The 14,618-nt window shown below is 45.0% G+C and overlaps 1 protein-coding gene across 1 annotated transcript; it reads left to right on the forward strand.

Moving 5' to 3' along the window:
• The first annotated feature begins 298 nt into the window (after positions 1 to 298).
• Positions 299 to 14,614, forward strand: sltm (SAFB-like, transcription modulator). Its single transcript, XM_029641540.2, has 19 exons — positions 299 to 472; positions 2,725 to 2,812; positions 2,896 to 3,020; positions 3,223 to 3,250; positions 4,362 to 4,839; positions 5,456 to 5,499; positions 5,906 to 6,018; positions 6,274 to 6,423; positions 6,764 to 6,873; positions 6,963 to 7,114; positions 7,199 to 7,359; positions 7,447 to 7,586; positions 7,682 to 7,862; positions 8,078 to 8,202; positions 8,587 to 8,763; positions 8,949 to 9,293; positions 9,394 to 9,541; positions 9,662 to 9,822; positions 14,193 to 14,614. The coding sequence occupies exons 1-19, from the start codon at positions 338 to 340 to the stop codon at positions 14,293 to 14,295; spliced, it is 2,964 nt and encodes a 987-aa protein (XP_029497400.1). The 5' UTR covers positions 299 to 337; the 3' UTR covers positions 14,296 to 14,614.
• The last annotated feature ends 4 nt before the right edge of the window (positions 14,615 to 14,618 follow it).

Raw genomic sequence — 14,618 nt, forward strand, 5'->3', positions numbered from 1 at the left:
GTGTAATGAATTTACACTCCAGAACAGTAGGTGGAAACAAAGGGCTTGATAAGAGAAATAGATTAATAACAAAGATGTGCTACTACCTGTGTTAATAAGGTGGCGGCATGCGCTTTATACGTTTGTTTGCGGACCGCCATGATATCATAGAAGAAGATATAAGGACGCCGTGACCAGCGTCCCACTCCAGTACAGTAGTTGGCAGTGTATGCATATTTCAGTTGGTTGCGATCCGCCAATACACATTTTGAGAAGAATAACTTTGGGGCCATTGCGTGAGCATGCGTGCTTCCCTTCTTCACACACAGTTTTATAACAACACATCCAGCGAGGTAAAATGGCGTCGGGTGCCATTTCAACGGAGTCAAAGAAAATAACAGATTTGCGAGTTATAGATCTCAAATCTGAACTCAAGCGAAGGAATTTAGATGTCACAGGTGTGAAGAATGTTCTAATTGCCAGGCTGAAACAGGTAACGAGCTCGATTTATTTGTACATGGCGAACGCAAAGCTAACGGACGCTAGCTAATGTTAGCTACCAAACAGTTGTGGGACGAATTTGATTGAGTCCGCCCTCAACTGCTGCCAGCTAGTTTAGCTACTGGTTTGCTATCCAACATGTTATGGGATGAATGTCTATCTATGTACAGCTTGCTTTTTTCGTAGTTGCTAACTACGATGTTTAGCCTGCTAGCTAACGTTACCGTTGGATGCTGTCTTGTTTTCCAACTGCGTGCTCGCGGCCTGGCTTTGCAGCGTCAGGTTGACAAGGTAGCCCACGGTCCTGCATCGATGCAGTCAGAGTGGGGGCGTTGGTAACTAATGTTAGCTGGCCACGACATCTATCGCATTCAGCATGTGCATAGCTACCTAGCAAGTTACATGTCTCCTTTAGAAAACTAGGTTGCTTTAAGCCCACAGCACATCCACACGTTAACTAGCTAACTCGTTTCGCGAAATATCTTGATCAGAGTTCACTAACGTCTATAATAAAAATTTTAAAACTTTTATTTTTCACGGGCGCAGAATAAAACCAATGTAGACCTTGCCGTGAAATGCTTACTTACAATACCTTAATAAACAAAGCAATTTTAATACGAATAAGAGTTAAGATACGACTTGAATATCCCCTATAGTAAATATTATGTAGTAGCTAAACCTATCAATGTTACATTGAGCTCTGTGAATGGAATATGAATGACGGTCATCAAATATGCTGTAATAGAAATAAGGCCATGCTCATAAAAAATAAATAATAATAATTGCCCTGCATCACCTTAAACTGCACCGTTAACCACTAAATTGGGGTTAGGCGTAGGGTTAGCTGCTATGTTTAAAATGAGATTTTAAGTTAAATTGTAGAAATAGGCGGGGCTTATGACTTTGTCTGTGGCAACTAGTGACAAACCGGTATGTAGGAATAAACAATGCCTATTCGGCAACTGCAATGTATTGAGCTGTTATAGACTTCCGACTTGTCCATGGCAGTAAGGTTAGTGCTATCAGGGATCCTTGGGATGTGAGTGATTTACATTGGCGGTGCGGAATAGGCGTTTTTTTCTTCAGTTGCTTGTACATTTGTATTTAGACCGTTTTTGGACGTACATCTTGGCGGTGACTGAAGTAAATGACGATAGTCATCAAATATGAGTTTTGATTTACAACTAACATTTTTTTTTTTTACCCAATGAGTAACGCCGTTGTGCGTTTTAAACGTAGTGTGTTTGATCTACATACTTCTGTGTGATTAAGAGTGGCTGAACTAGAGTGGTGTTTGAGACAAGGGCGGATCCCGAGGGGCCCAGGGCTGTGTCTTTTTACTAAAATGTCTGTAGAGTCCGAATGGTTTGCGCTACAAACTATTATCTATAAGAGTTGTTGGAAGGCTAAGGGTTACCTCTACCGAGAAGAGCATAGTGACATTTTTTATTTAACCTTTATTTAACTAGGCAAGTCAGTTAAGAACAAATTCTTATTCACAATGACTGCCTACCAAAAGGCCTCCCGCGGTGACGGAGCCTGGGATTAAAAAATACATAAATAGAATATAAATATAGGACAAAACACAACAAGAGAGACAACACTACATAAAGAGAGACCTAAGACAACAACATAGCAAGGCAGCAACACCTGAAAACAGCATGGTGGCAACACAACATAACAACATGGTGGCAACACAACTTAGTAGCAGCACAAAACATGGTACAAACATTCTTGGGCGCAGTCAACAGCACAAAGGTCAAGATGGTAGGGACAACAATACATCACACAAAGCAGCCACAACTGTCAGTACGTGTCTGTGATTGAGTCTTTGAATGAAGAGATTGAGATAAAACTGTCCAGTTTGAGTGTTTGCAGCTTGTTCCATGGTGTCTATAATACTGTAATAAGCTCACAAAGTTGTTGTCACAAACTCCAGTTGTCACTGACTAGTTGGATATTAATATCACACCGGGCGAACAATTTCTGTACTTACAGCATTCATATAAATTCATTTTTATCAGGTTTATGCTTTAGCGGACCTGTTTTTTTTTAGATCTGTCATTAAAACTCATGAATGCAGTTGTTTTGTGTTCTACTTGTAGCCCTGGTTGTCCTGAAAAGAGAATTGTAAAACACTTCATTGTGAGGCTAAATATAAGGGTGGGACATGCAGCTAAATTAATAGCAGATAAAAGACTAGTAATTACAATAGTGTTTTATTTTTAAAAAAAACTTTCTCAGGCCATTGAGGAGGAAGGTGGAGATGCAGAGACAATTGAAATTCCACTCCCAGCAGACACGCCTAATAGAAAAAATGCAAAAGCTAAAGGTAATTTGACATTACTAATATTTAAATTACTGTTCAATATTTCTGTTTTCATTTTGATTGATATGACTCCATTACTTCTTTAGGAAAGAAAGTGGACTCTGACACTGACAATCCAATGGAAGAGGAATCCTTCTCCAAGGAAGAGGAATACTTCTCCTTCTCCAAGGAAGATGAATCTCCTACCAAGGAAAACAAATCTTTTTCCAAGGTTAGTGTCACGTGAATATGTTTACGTTTGTGGTATGTTTGCGTTTACCCCACTCTCACAGTAGACTAGAGATTATTGGGTTCCCATACCCAGATCAGATAATAAAAAATGCTGGTATTCAGATTGGTTAACCCGGTTTTAGTAAGGCAGTAGACTGAAACTGTCTTTGTGTATTTACCTTTCACATTTGTCTTTTTATCAGGAGGGAGACGAGGATGACATTGAAGAAGGTATGTTTGTTTTCACACCCTATTGAATAGATTACTTTTTTTGAGGGGGGGTTGCAGGTAGCCCCCTTTGTGTGAAGGTAAGAATCTGCTATGCCCCCTCTCTCCTTTATGCCTTCCATTTCTTTTGTCTGCTGGCTGGATACTCAGCAAGCCTGTTTGTGGAGGACTTGCTTATTTTTGTCACAGTACTTTTTTTGAAGGTGGGATGTTACCTACTCTTCCAGGCCTGAGATGCAATGGGGCTCCAACAACCATACAGACTGCATAGTACATTCTCTCAAGATAAAAAAGCTCAGGAATCAACAGGCTTCTTCAAGGTGAGGGAAAGGTATGCCGGAAGAAGTCAAGCTGAGTTAGAGGGAGATCCAGTGTGCGCTGATGATACCATGGGGGACTCCTGCCCATTGGGGTCCATCCTCCTGTAGCACCCAACTGCAGTACAGATGTCTCAGACGGAGAGAAGAAATCATCACTGAGAATGCTCAAAGACCAACCAGGACATGATGTACAGTCTTGAGGACACATTTGCTAAGGACTTGAGCCAGTCACTACAGTCACAAGGACAATTAAAGATGACATCTATTTTTTTCTCAACCATCCCAAGTCACTTAATAAGACAGACTTTTATGAGGGAAAGAAGACATGGGAGATGACCATAAAGACTATGATGGGAGAGCCCTCGGCAGTAGAACGGTCATCAAATGAGACTGAATTTGACCTCCATGGCTTTGGGCACAGATTTTTTGGGGGTTACGGAAGAAGTTGGACAGATGCTCTTTTCATTTCATTTGTTCAAATGCCCTCTTCAAACTGATGAACTGGAATGGAGCTCCTAATGACAGGAGCATTGAAGAGTAACTACACTGTACAGTACTCATAACTGTAAGGATCGCAGAAGAAGTATTGGTGGTGAAAATGACATGAAGATTATTGATCCGCACCACCATTTTTCAATGAGGAATGTATGTTTTGTTGTTCCTGTGGTCTTCTACCCTTCGATGACCACTAATACTAAACTTGCTTTCTATTCTACTTTCTAGGTCAAGTAACAGACATGTCAATGTTAAACATTGTTTTTTTTGCCATGTTTTATCCTTATTAAATCCCTCAGATGTAACTGATACAGATGATGGTACTCGCGAAAATTCTAAACCTCCACCCAGTGAGGACGTTGAGGCAGAAGCCGAGGCGGAGGCCGAACAAGTGGAGGAGATCGAAACTGAAGTTGCCGTCTCCGCTAAAGAAGACGAGGACGATAACATATCCGTCACACTCCAGAATGAAGATGCCATCACGCTGGATGTTGATGGCGATGACCTCCTGGAAACAGGTAAACATGTGAAACTTCCAGATTCAGAGGCAGACAAGGGCTGTGACGAGCCAGAGGCCTCTGCTGAGACGAGCCCCAAGGATGCCATGAAGATGGAAGTGGAAGGCCATAAAGATGGTAAGAAGGATGACGGGACGAAGGTTGACTCCTCTAAGAAGGAAAGCAGAGAGGCCTCGAAGAAAGCTGAAATGGGAGACAAAGACAAGGATTCTGGGAAGAAAGGCCCCTCGTCTACTGGGGCATCAGGTCAAGGAAAGAGGTTTGTCTTTCTAGCTATGTCAGTTCTTTAAGATACTACTACCAAGTTCCAGCTCACTGTGAACGCAGCATTGTGGGTAGCCTCAAGATTTTTATAACTTTTTTTTCCTAATGAGAAATGTTCATTGATGTACCTAATGAGCCTCCCATTTGTTACTTTCATTTGGTTGTTTTTCTGAATTTGTGTCATTAACCAGGAGCTGAAAACAGATGTTACTTTCACCTTTCCAGCACGTTTGCCTTTTCCAGTTCCCACGTAGGGCTTTTTTAAAGGGGCAGTAGTCCCTGTGATGTCAGTTTGTCAGAAACATATGAAATGATTCGCTGTGAAGTCGAACGCAATACTGAAGATTTCATTGGTCCAGGGAGTAAATTGGCTGAGAACATGACCCATATCACCCGTGGAAAAGCAATGAAAAAGGCCATTATGGGAGTTTTGTCCAAATGCAAGCCTTGCCCGTGGGGATAAAAAAATAAATCCATACAGGAAAAAAGTGTTTTTCTTTTTTGACAAAAAAAAGTTGTTTGCCCTGGTGTACGTCATATTCCGCAGGGGATTTCATATACTGGCACTCATCTCTTGTTTCTTTTTATTTGTTGTGAAATCTGCTTTGTAGTTCTTCAAAGGACAGAGATGGAAAGGCCACAAAAGATGACAAAGGTAAGCATTTTACAGATGCATTTCTCAAGACGTCACTACTAATGATCAGATGATGGTTAAGCATAGGTCTTTATGTAGTGCATGTAATCAATTGACTAGACAGCCAAAATGGCATTATTTTCTCAAGCGTCAGAACAAACAGTTGATCTGTGAATTTTAGTACAACTGGTGTATGTGCCGTATTACCCAGTTTTCTTCACATATCTAAAAAGTACATTTCTTTGGCCTTTTTTAAAGGTGTCTGAAATGATTTCATTTTGTCAAAAGCACCTGAATTTAAACATTTAATTCTTACCGGTAAGTACCATTAGGCTCTTATAGATTAGTTGGTACAATGTGTAGACATTTTACATGTAAAAGCCTCTACAGTGCATGCATGTATGTTTTTAAAACAACCATATTTCAGGAAGTATCAGCAGTAGCAGTGCAAGCAGCTCCACTCGAAACATATGGGTGAGCGGCCTGTCCTCCAACACCAAAGCAGCTGATTTGAAAAATCTCTTTGGCAAATATGGGAAGGTAAGCCTAGAGCTTAAAACATCCGTAAATGGGTTCTTGTGGTGGGGTACTGGGGTTGGATGTTTCTTACTGTATGGGTGTCCTGGTTTTGCTTTGACTTATTGGAGACAATTGACTGTTTTACTAAGGGAAAGGGGGATACCTAGTCAGTTGTAGAACTGAATGCATTCAACTGAAACGTCTTCCGCATTTAACCCAACCCTCTACAAGCAGCATGTAGTTGCTCCGCCCCTAAACAAATTCCTCTCTCCGCAGGTTTTTAGTGCCAAAGTGGTTACTAATGCTCGCAGTCCTGGAGCCAAATGTTATGGCTTGGTGACAATGTCTTCCAGTACAGAGGTGGGAAGGTGCATCTCCCACCTGGACCGCACAGAACTCCACGGCCAGCAGATATCTGTTGAAAGGGTAAGCTGACAAACCGTTGTTTTGCACCTTGTTCAGCTAGAATGTTCAGAGAACGATTACAATTTTACAGTTTAGAATCTTTTCTCTGACTTCTATCTTTTGTGACGTCATAGAAACGTCAAGAGTTCTGAAGGTTTTAAGATGCCATTTTGAGAGTTTTCTGCAGAACAACATTGGCTGACATTCTCTTCTGAGCCATTGAGCCAACATGCGTTCTGTCATTTTCGTTGTAGGGAGAAAAAAGGTCCATGGTCCTTTTGTTCATTAATTAAAATGACATTGCTTCAGAATTGTGACGGAGCCTTTAAATACTGTGACGGAGTATTTGTTGTCTTTTCAGGTTAAAAGTGATCCCTTCAAGAAAGAACCTTCGAAGAAGGAATCAGATGACAAAACCAGCTCAATCAAATCAAGTGACAAACGTAGTGCGTCGACAAGCAAGACTAGCAAGTAAGTGAGGAAGAAACACAATCTGTCTTTTTCAGAATGGGGAAATTTGAAAGAAATATTAATTTGTCTGCTCTTTTTTCCCCCTAAAGAACCCAGCCACCCTCCAAAAAAGAGGAGAAGAAGTCCGACAAGCCATCAGACAAAGACGGCAAGGATTCATCCAAGAAGCAGGAGTCCAAAAGCACAACATCCAGCTCAGGCCCAGATGCCTCCAAGAAAGATGATAAAAAGCATGGTGGAAGTATGTATGCTCCCTATCTCAGGTTCCTTTTTATGTATTGTGTTGATGGGTAGAGTAGTAAAAATTAACCTCTGTATTGTGTAGGGACCAAGAGCCCTGGCAAGATGGTGGTGATTGATCATGCCAAAGGAGACCTCAACAAAGTGAGACCACCGTTCAGGAGGGGGAGATTTGACAAGCCGGGTTTCACCAACAACAACAACATGATGCAGCGGAGACCCAGATATTTCATGCCTCCCGAAGAGGTTTGTCGCAGTTTTTTTTTCTATCCGACAGTTTGATCATGGAACTTTATTTTTCATAGTTCACCTCTACATGCTTGTCTTTCCTAGATGGAGATGAATAGAGTTAGAGTTTTCCCCAACAAGGGAGGCAGCAAAGACATCCTCCCCTTTGAGAAGATGAAAGAGCAGAGGTTGCGTGAGCGTATGGTCCGGCTGGAGCGCGTCCGCAGGGCTGTGGAGCTTCGCAGGTCAGCCTGAAACAAACTCCTACTGTAATTGTTGTACTCTGTAGTACTGTAAGGATGCTGGGTACTAATGTTTCTGTGACTTCCTGTCCCGTCAGGCGGCGTGAGATAGCGGAGCGGGAACGCCGGGAGCGTGAGCGTATCAGTCTGATAAGGGAGCGGGAGGAGAGAGAGAACCTGCTCCGGGAACGCCAGAGGCTTGAGGTGGAGAGGCAGAAACTGGAGAGGGAGCGCATGGAGAGAGAAAGGCTGGAGAGGGAAAGGATCCGCATAGAGCAGGTGCTTGGACTCAAATCATTAAGGATGTTTAGTCTTCAAGGCTGTACCTTAGTTGATTGTTGTAAAAAAACGACAGGAGGAAGGTGAGTTGTTTACTCATTGTTCAGTCTGGTGCTCTTTCAAAGGCTCTTAGGAGCATTTTTGAGCAGCTAATTGTGAGCAAACCATTTAGTGGATTGATGATGTAATGCTGATTTTATATCTCTGTAATGCAGGAGCGGCGAAAAGAGGCGGAGCGTATGGCTCGTGAGCGGGAGGAGCTGAGGAGGCAGCAGGAGCAGCTTCGCTACGAGCAGGAGAAGAGAAACAACCTGAAGAGAGGCCGCGATGTGGACCACAGGTACACAAGGCCACACTGTAGTTGGGGATGGGATGTTTGTCCGGGGTTTGCTCTGTGTAGTTGAGGCTCTGATTGTGGACAACCAGATTCCACCATTATGTCCATGAAGTTGCAGGATAGGTTACAGAGCAGCTTGTGCAGTGCTGCTTTGTCGTCGTCACCCCCCCCCCCCCCCTGCACACAGACTTGTCTCCCATACTATCCTGGTCTGTCTGCATCCCACGGCAGACAGGGATGCTTGGTCTCAGACATGACCAGTAGATGTCAATTTGACCATCAAGTGAAAGATACATTTTGGTATCATATCTGACCAAGCTCAAAAAGTGGCATTCCACACCAGTTTACTTGTCGCCCAGTTAAAACATTCTCCATTGAATGTTTCAGCCGGAGGAATGATCCCTACTGGAATGGCAACAAGAAGATCCAGCCTGAGTCCGAGGGCCGTGTCAACCAGGGCTCGGACTACAACCGCCAGCAGAACCGCTTTACTGAGTTCAGCCCCCGGGAGAGAGGCAGAGGCTTCCCTGAGGCTGCAGCCGTTGAGCCCAACACCATTGAGAGGTAGGCCCTCTTTGATAAGCCCTCTTATTTATATAGTGCTTTTTGCAAATAAAGCAACCTGAACCTAAACTGGCAAAGAGCAGGCTACACACAGCCCACATAGCAGTTTCATGTCTATCCCCCTCCAGTAACAGTCAGCTCTTGACAGAATCTGACAATCCATTTTGGGTGTGGGGGGTTTTCAGACGTAACCGCTTCAACAGTGAGCCTGAGGCTAAGAAGTCCCGCCCCACTGCTCGCAGGGACAGCTCTGGGTTTGAGCGCTACCCCAAGAACTTTGAGACTGTCCGCAGGGCCGAGCCTCTTCCAACTCCACGCGCAGACATCCGTGACACAGACCGCAGAGAGATCCGAGACAGGGACGAGCGCCGGGCCGCGCCCATGCCGGAGCGGCCAGCAGGGGGCAGAGCACCCATGTCTGGCATGTCTCATACCAGCCGCTCCCCCAGAGGCACCGGGCACGCTACTCATACTGGGCATACAGGATGGAAGAATGACGGCGGCATGAGTGCACCTAAGGGGGACATACGGTCAGAATGGATAGATGCCTAGTGTGCTTGTTTAAGTTTGCAGACATGACCTTTTTGTTGTAATCCGTGTGGTAATCGTCCTGTCTCTGTGGTTATGTAGTGGAGCTGTGCGTACCGGAGGTATGCGGCCAGAGCGTTCAGGCAGAGATGGCCAGGGGCCTGCTCTCAGAGGAGGCTCCTCAGTTAGCCGAGGAAGATCCAACTTCAGTGGCCGGGATGGAGGAAGACCCATGGTCATGGCAGACCAGGTCAGCACCTCACAAATCCCCCATATCTAAATCTACACATTCAATACCCTCCATTTCCTCTATTTTAGTTACATTTCAGATAGGGAATTCATAACTACAATCTCCCCTTTCTCTACCCAGCATTTCAGCTCTAGCCGCCAGGTGGTGGTGGAGCGGCATGGCCGGGACCAGCCGGCCCCGAGGAAGGAGTGGCATGGTGCGGCTGGATCGCAGGGAGGGGGCTTCCCAGACAGCCGCAGGATGGGAGACAGCCGTGGCAGCATGATGGCCCCACACTCAAGGTATTCACTGTCATTGCATTAAGACTGTACTTTTCCCTTTATCCAGATTACAACCTCTCACTTTTAGTTCATTGAAATTGGAACCTTTTTTTGTAAATATCACCCTTTCTGAAACGAGCTTTGCAAAGCTGGTTGCAATTCCAGTTTCATCCCCCAGAAAAGACCGAACAAATATGGTTAAACTCAAATATACTAATTGATTTAAAAAAAAAACATATGTTAAGAATATTATGAATAGGAAAGGTGGAGTTATGTCACATGTGCTGTTAACACAAATATGTGGAATTGTTAGCTCTATCTAAAATTACAACCAACTGATTGGTGCATTACTGCAAAAATGGAGGCGGAAGGGGAGCTTGTTAGTCTGGCCTTTATTAAAGACTAAAATTAGAGAGAAATGGTCATGAATAGAAAAATATACCAGTTTTATTTGAGGACCAAAATGTTGACCATGGCACCATACAGGTTGCAAAATACTTGAAGATATTTCTGATGTGCTGATTCCATGGCACATGGTTTATATACTGATACTCAAAACTTTTTATATTTAAATGATTATACAATATTCTTGCCACCAATAGAAGAATGTTATGTATATTGGGCATACAACCAATTCGACCACTTATTCTGGTATTGCTCCTGTGTAGCCTGTTTCTCGCCACAGGATCAGGAGTGGTTAAACAGTCATAACATTGTCCAAAATGAGCCCTACAAATAGCACTGTTGGGTGATCAGGAAAGCCATAGTCAATCAATCAACAACAAAAATATATTTTTTTAATATCCCATTTTAGAAAGGTTTGAGAATCTGTGTAAGACATCACAGAACAGCTGAAAAATAAATGGCACAAGGAAATCAAGAGCAGGTGGTCTATGGAGATAGGAGGGGTGGATTTAATCTGTAATAGTTGTGGCTGAAATGAATCATGTGTACTGGACTTGTCTGAGCACTATGAATTAGACTTGGGTGACATCCATGTTTCCATGCTGGGATATGCTGTAATACTTACACGGAACACAAGGAGTGCTATTTTCAAACCCCACTGCGCCTCTGGAATATTACATTTACATTTAAGTCATTTAGCAGACGCTCTTATCCAAAGCGACTTACAAATTGGTGCATTCACCTTATGACATCCAGTGGAACAGCCACTTTACAATAGTGCATCTAAATCTTTTAAGGGGGTGAGAAGGATTACTTTATCCTATCCTAGGTATTCCTTAAAGAGGTGGGGTTTCAGGTGTCTCCGGAAGGTGGTGATTGACTCCGCTGTCCTGGCGTCGTGAGGGAGTTTGTTCCACCATTGGGGGGCCAGAGCAGCGAACAGTTTTGACTGGGCTGAGCGGGAACTGTACTTCCTCAGTGGTAGGGAGGCGAGCAGGCCAGAGGTGGATGAACGCAGTGCCCTTGTTTGGGTGTAGGGCCTGATCAGAGCCTGGAGGTACTGAGGTGCCGTTCCCCTCACAGCTCCGTAGTAGGCAAGCACCATGGTCTTGTTGCGGATGCGAGCTTCAACTGGAAGCCAGTGGAGAGAGCGGAGGAGCGGGGTGACGTGAGAGAACTTGGGAAGGTTGAACACCAGACGGGCTGCGGCGTTCTGGATGAGTTGTAGGGGTTTAATGGCACAGGCAGGGAGCCCAGCCAACAGCGAGTTGCAGTAATCCAGACGGGAGATGACAAGTGCCTGGATTAGGACCTGCGCCGCTTCCTGTGTGAGGCAGGGTCGTACTCTGCGGATGTTGTAGAGCATGAACCTACACGAACGGGCCACCGCCTTGATGTTATTTGAGAACGACAGGGTGTTGTCCAGGATCACGCCAAGGTTCTTAGCGCTCTGGGAGGAGGACACAATGGAGTTGTCAACCGTGATGGCGAGATCATGGAACGGGCAGTCCTTCCCGGGAGGAAGAGCAGCTCCGTCTTGCCGAGGTTCAGCTTGAGGTGGTGATCCGTCATCCACACTGATATGTCTGCCAGACATGCAGAGATGCGATTCGCCACCTGGTCATCAGAAGGGGGAAAGGAGAAGATTAATTGTGTGTCGTCTGCATAGCAATGATAGGAGAGACCATGTGAGGTTATGACAGAGCCAAGTGACTTGGTGTATAGCGAGAATAGGAGAGGGCCTAGAACAGAGCCCTGGGGGACACCAGTGGTGAGAGCACGTGGTGAGGAGACAGATTCTCGCCACGCCACCTGGTAGGAGCGACCTGTCAGGTAGGACGCAATCCAAGCGTGGGCCGCGCCGGAGATGCCCAACTCGGAGAGGGTGGAGAGGAGGATCTGATGGTTCACAGTATCGAAGGCAGCCGATAGGTCTAGAAGGATGAGAGCAGAGGAGAGAGAGTTAGCTTTAGCAGTGCGGAGCGCCTCTGTGATACAGAGAAGAGCAGTCTCAGTTGAATGACTAGTCTTGAAACCTGACTGATTTGGATCAAGAAGGTCATTCTGAGAGAGATAGCGGGAGAGCTGGCCAAGGACGGCACGTTCAAGAGTTTTGGAGAGAAAAGAAAGAAGGGATACTGGTCTGTAGTTGTTGACATCGGAGGGATCGAGTGTAGGTTTTTTCAGAAGGGGTGCAACTCTCGCTCTCTTGAAGACGGAAGGGACGTAGCCAGCGGTCAGGGATGAGTTGATGAGCGAGGTGAGGTAAGGGAGAAGGTCTCCAGAAATGGTCTGGAGAAGAGAGGAGGGGATAGGGTCAAGCGGGCAGGTTGTTGGGCGGCCGGCCGTCACAAGACGCGAGATTTCATCTGGAGAGAGAGGGGAGAGCACAGGGTAGGGCAGTGTGAGCAGAACCAGCGGTGTCGTTTGACTTAGCAAACGAGGATCGGATGTCGTCGACCTTCTTTTCAAAATGGTTGACGAAGTCATCTGCAGAGAGGGGGAGGGGGAGGAGGAGGATTCAGGAGGGAGGAGAAGGTGGCAAAGAGCTTCCTAGGGTTAGAGGCAGATGCTTGGAATTTAGAGTGGTAGAAAGTGGCTTTAGCAGCAGAGACAGAAGAGGAAAATGTAGAGAGGAGGGAGTGAAAGGATGCCAGGTCCGCAGGGAGGCGAGTTTTCCTCCATTTCCGCTCGGCTGCCCGGAGCCCTGTTCTGTGAGCTCGCAATGAGTCGTCGAGCCACGGAGCGGGAGGGGAGGACCGAGCCGGCCTGGAGGATAGGGGACATGGAGAGTCAAAGGATGCAGAAAGGGAGGAGAGGAGGGTTGAGGAGGCAGAATCAGGAGATAGGTTGGAGAAGGTTTGAGCAGAGGGAAGAGATGATAGGATGGAAGAGGAGAGAGTAGCGGGGGAGAGAGAGCGAAGGTTGGGACGGCGCGATACCATCCGAGTAGGGGCAGTGTGGGAAGTGTTGGATGAGAGCGAGAGGGAAAAGGATACAAGGTAGTGGTCGGAGACTTGGAGGGGAGTTGCAATGAGGTTAGTGGAAGAACAGCATCTAGTAAAGATGAGGTCGAGCGTATTGCCTGCCTTGTGAGTAGGGGGGGAAGGTGAGAGGGTGAGGTCAAAAGAGGAGAGGAGTGGAAAGAAGGAGGCAGAGAGGAATGAGTCAAAGGTAGACGTGGGGAGGTTAAAGTCGCCCAGAACTGTGAGAGGTGAGCCGTCCTCAGGAAAGGAGCTTATCAAGGCATCAAGCTCATTGATGAACTCTCCGAGGGAACCTGGAGGGCGATAAATGATAAGGATGTTAAGCTTGAAGGGGCTGGTAACTGTGGCAGCATGTTATTCCATAAAGAATGCTAACTAAATACAACATTGAACATTTTATACAGTCTCTGACCTAAAGTATTTGCAGGACAGACATCCCAGCTCAAAGTTATACAAGTAACTAAAAATGCTCAACAGTTTGCTGCATCCACAAAGCAAATATTAGACAGCAAGGCTCTTGATCCAGGAGGTGGTTTATCTGCTGTTACCAAGCAAAGCTTGGTTTTGAAAGAGGCTAACTAGCAAACCAAATGCACAACTACAGAGCATTTAGCACATTTTATACATAAGATAACTAGATCACCTGGCATGTGCTACACAAGTGAGTGACACAAGGCTCCGGTCTCTTGTGTGCTTGTAAACAAACACCGTGACTGGGGACTACCAGTACGCTTCATGACAGGTGAAATGACCACGTGCTCCTAACTGATTGCACAAGTTGACTGTAGGTATTTACTTAAAGTAGATTCAAATTCAACATTATTAGCCATGGGTTTTCCAAATAACCCAGTAAACTAAGAAAAATGTACAAAATTCCAATGAATCCAAATGTGATATGTATAAAAGTATTCTGGTAGAAGCCATATTTGAGCTTCTATGTATTTACTAATTCCTGTATGCGACACTGTTTTAGGCAGAAATGTATTTTTGTTTCTCCAGCCACTCTTCGTCTGCAATGAACAGAATCGTGCAGATCACCAACAGTTCCATGTCCAGTGTTGGTGGATTCAAGCCCTTCAAAGGAGCACCCCGACGGTTCTAACTGCCTCTCCCCAGATCAGCTTAAGCTTGTTTTTCAAGAGGCTGGTTTCTAGCCATAAGGTCGATTTATAGAAATGTTTTGTTCTGTATAGGTTACCTCAATGTATGGTTTCTTAACAGTTGTGCTGTGACTTAAACAACCCTGTGCACATAATTTTCAACTTACCTTTTAGAATAGAATTGTACAGCTTTAGTTATTTGTAAGTTGACTCCTCTTCCCCTAACTGAAACTATGTCAAATGTAAGCAGATCAATGTATTCTTTCACCATTTTTAGTAATGCCCCTGGTGCTTCTGATGGTTATTAAAAGATTAATTTTGTCTT

Source organism: Oncorhynchus nerka, linkage group LG28 (assembly GCF_034236695.1).
Source record: "Oncorhynchus nerka isolate Pitt River linkage group LG28, Oner_Uvic_2.0, whole genome shotgun sequence".
Classification (NCBI taxonomy): domain Eukaryota; kingdom Metazoa; phylum Chordata; class Actinopteri; order Salmoniformes; family Salmonidae; genus Oncorhynchus; species Oncorhynchus nerka.

Coding starts and splice junctions, on each gene's coding strand:
- sltm (XM_029641540.2), top strand. CDS start 338: ATGGCGTCGGGTGCCATTTCAACGGAGTCAAAGAAAATAACAGATTTG. Junction 3,021..3,222: donor AAAACAAATCTTTTTCCAAG/GTTAGTGTCACG, acceptor TCTTTTTATCAG/GAGGGAGACGAGGATGACAT. Junction 7,587..7,681: donor AGGGCTGTGGAGCTTCGCAG/GTCAGCCTGAAA, acceptor CTGTCCCGTCAG/GCGGCGTGAGATAGCGGAGC.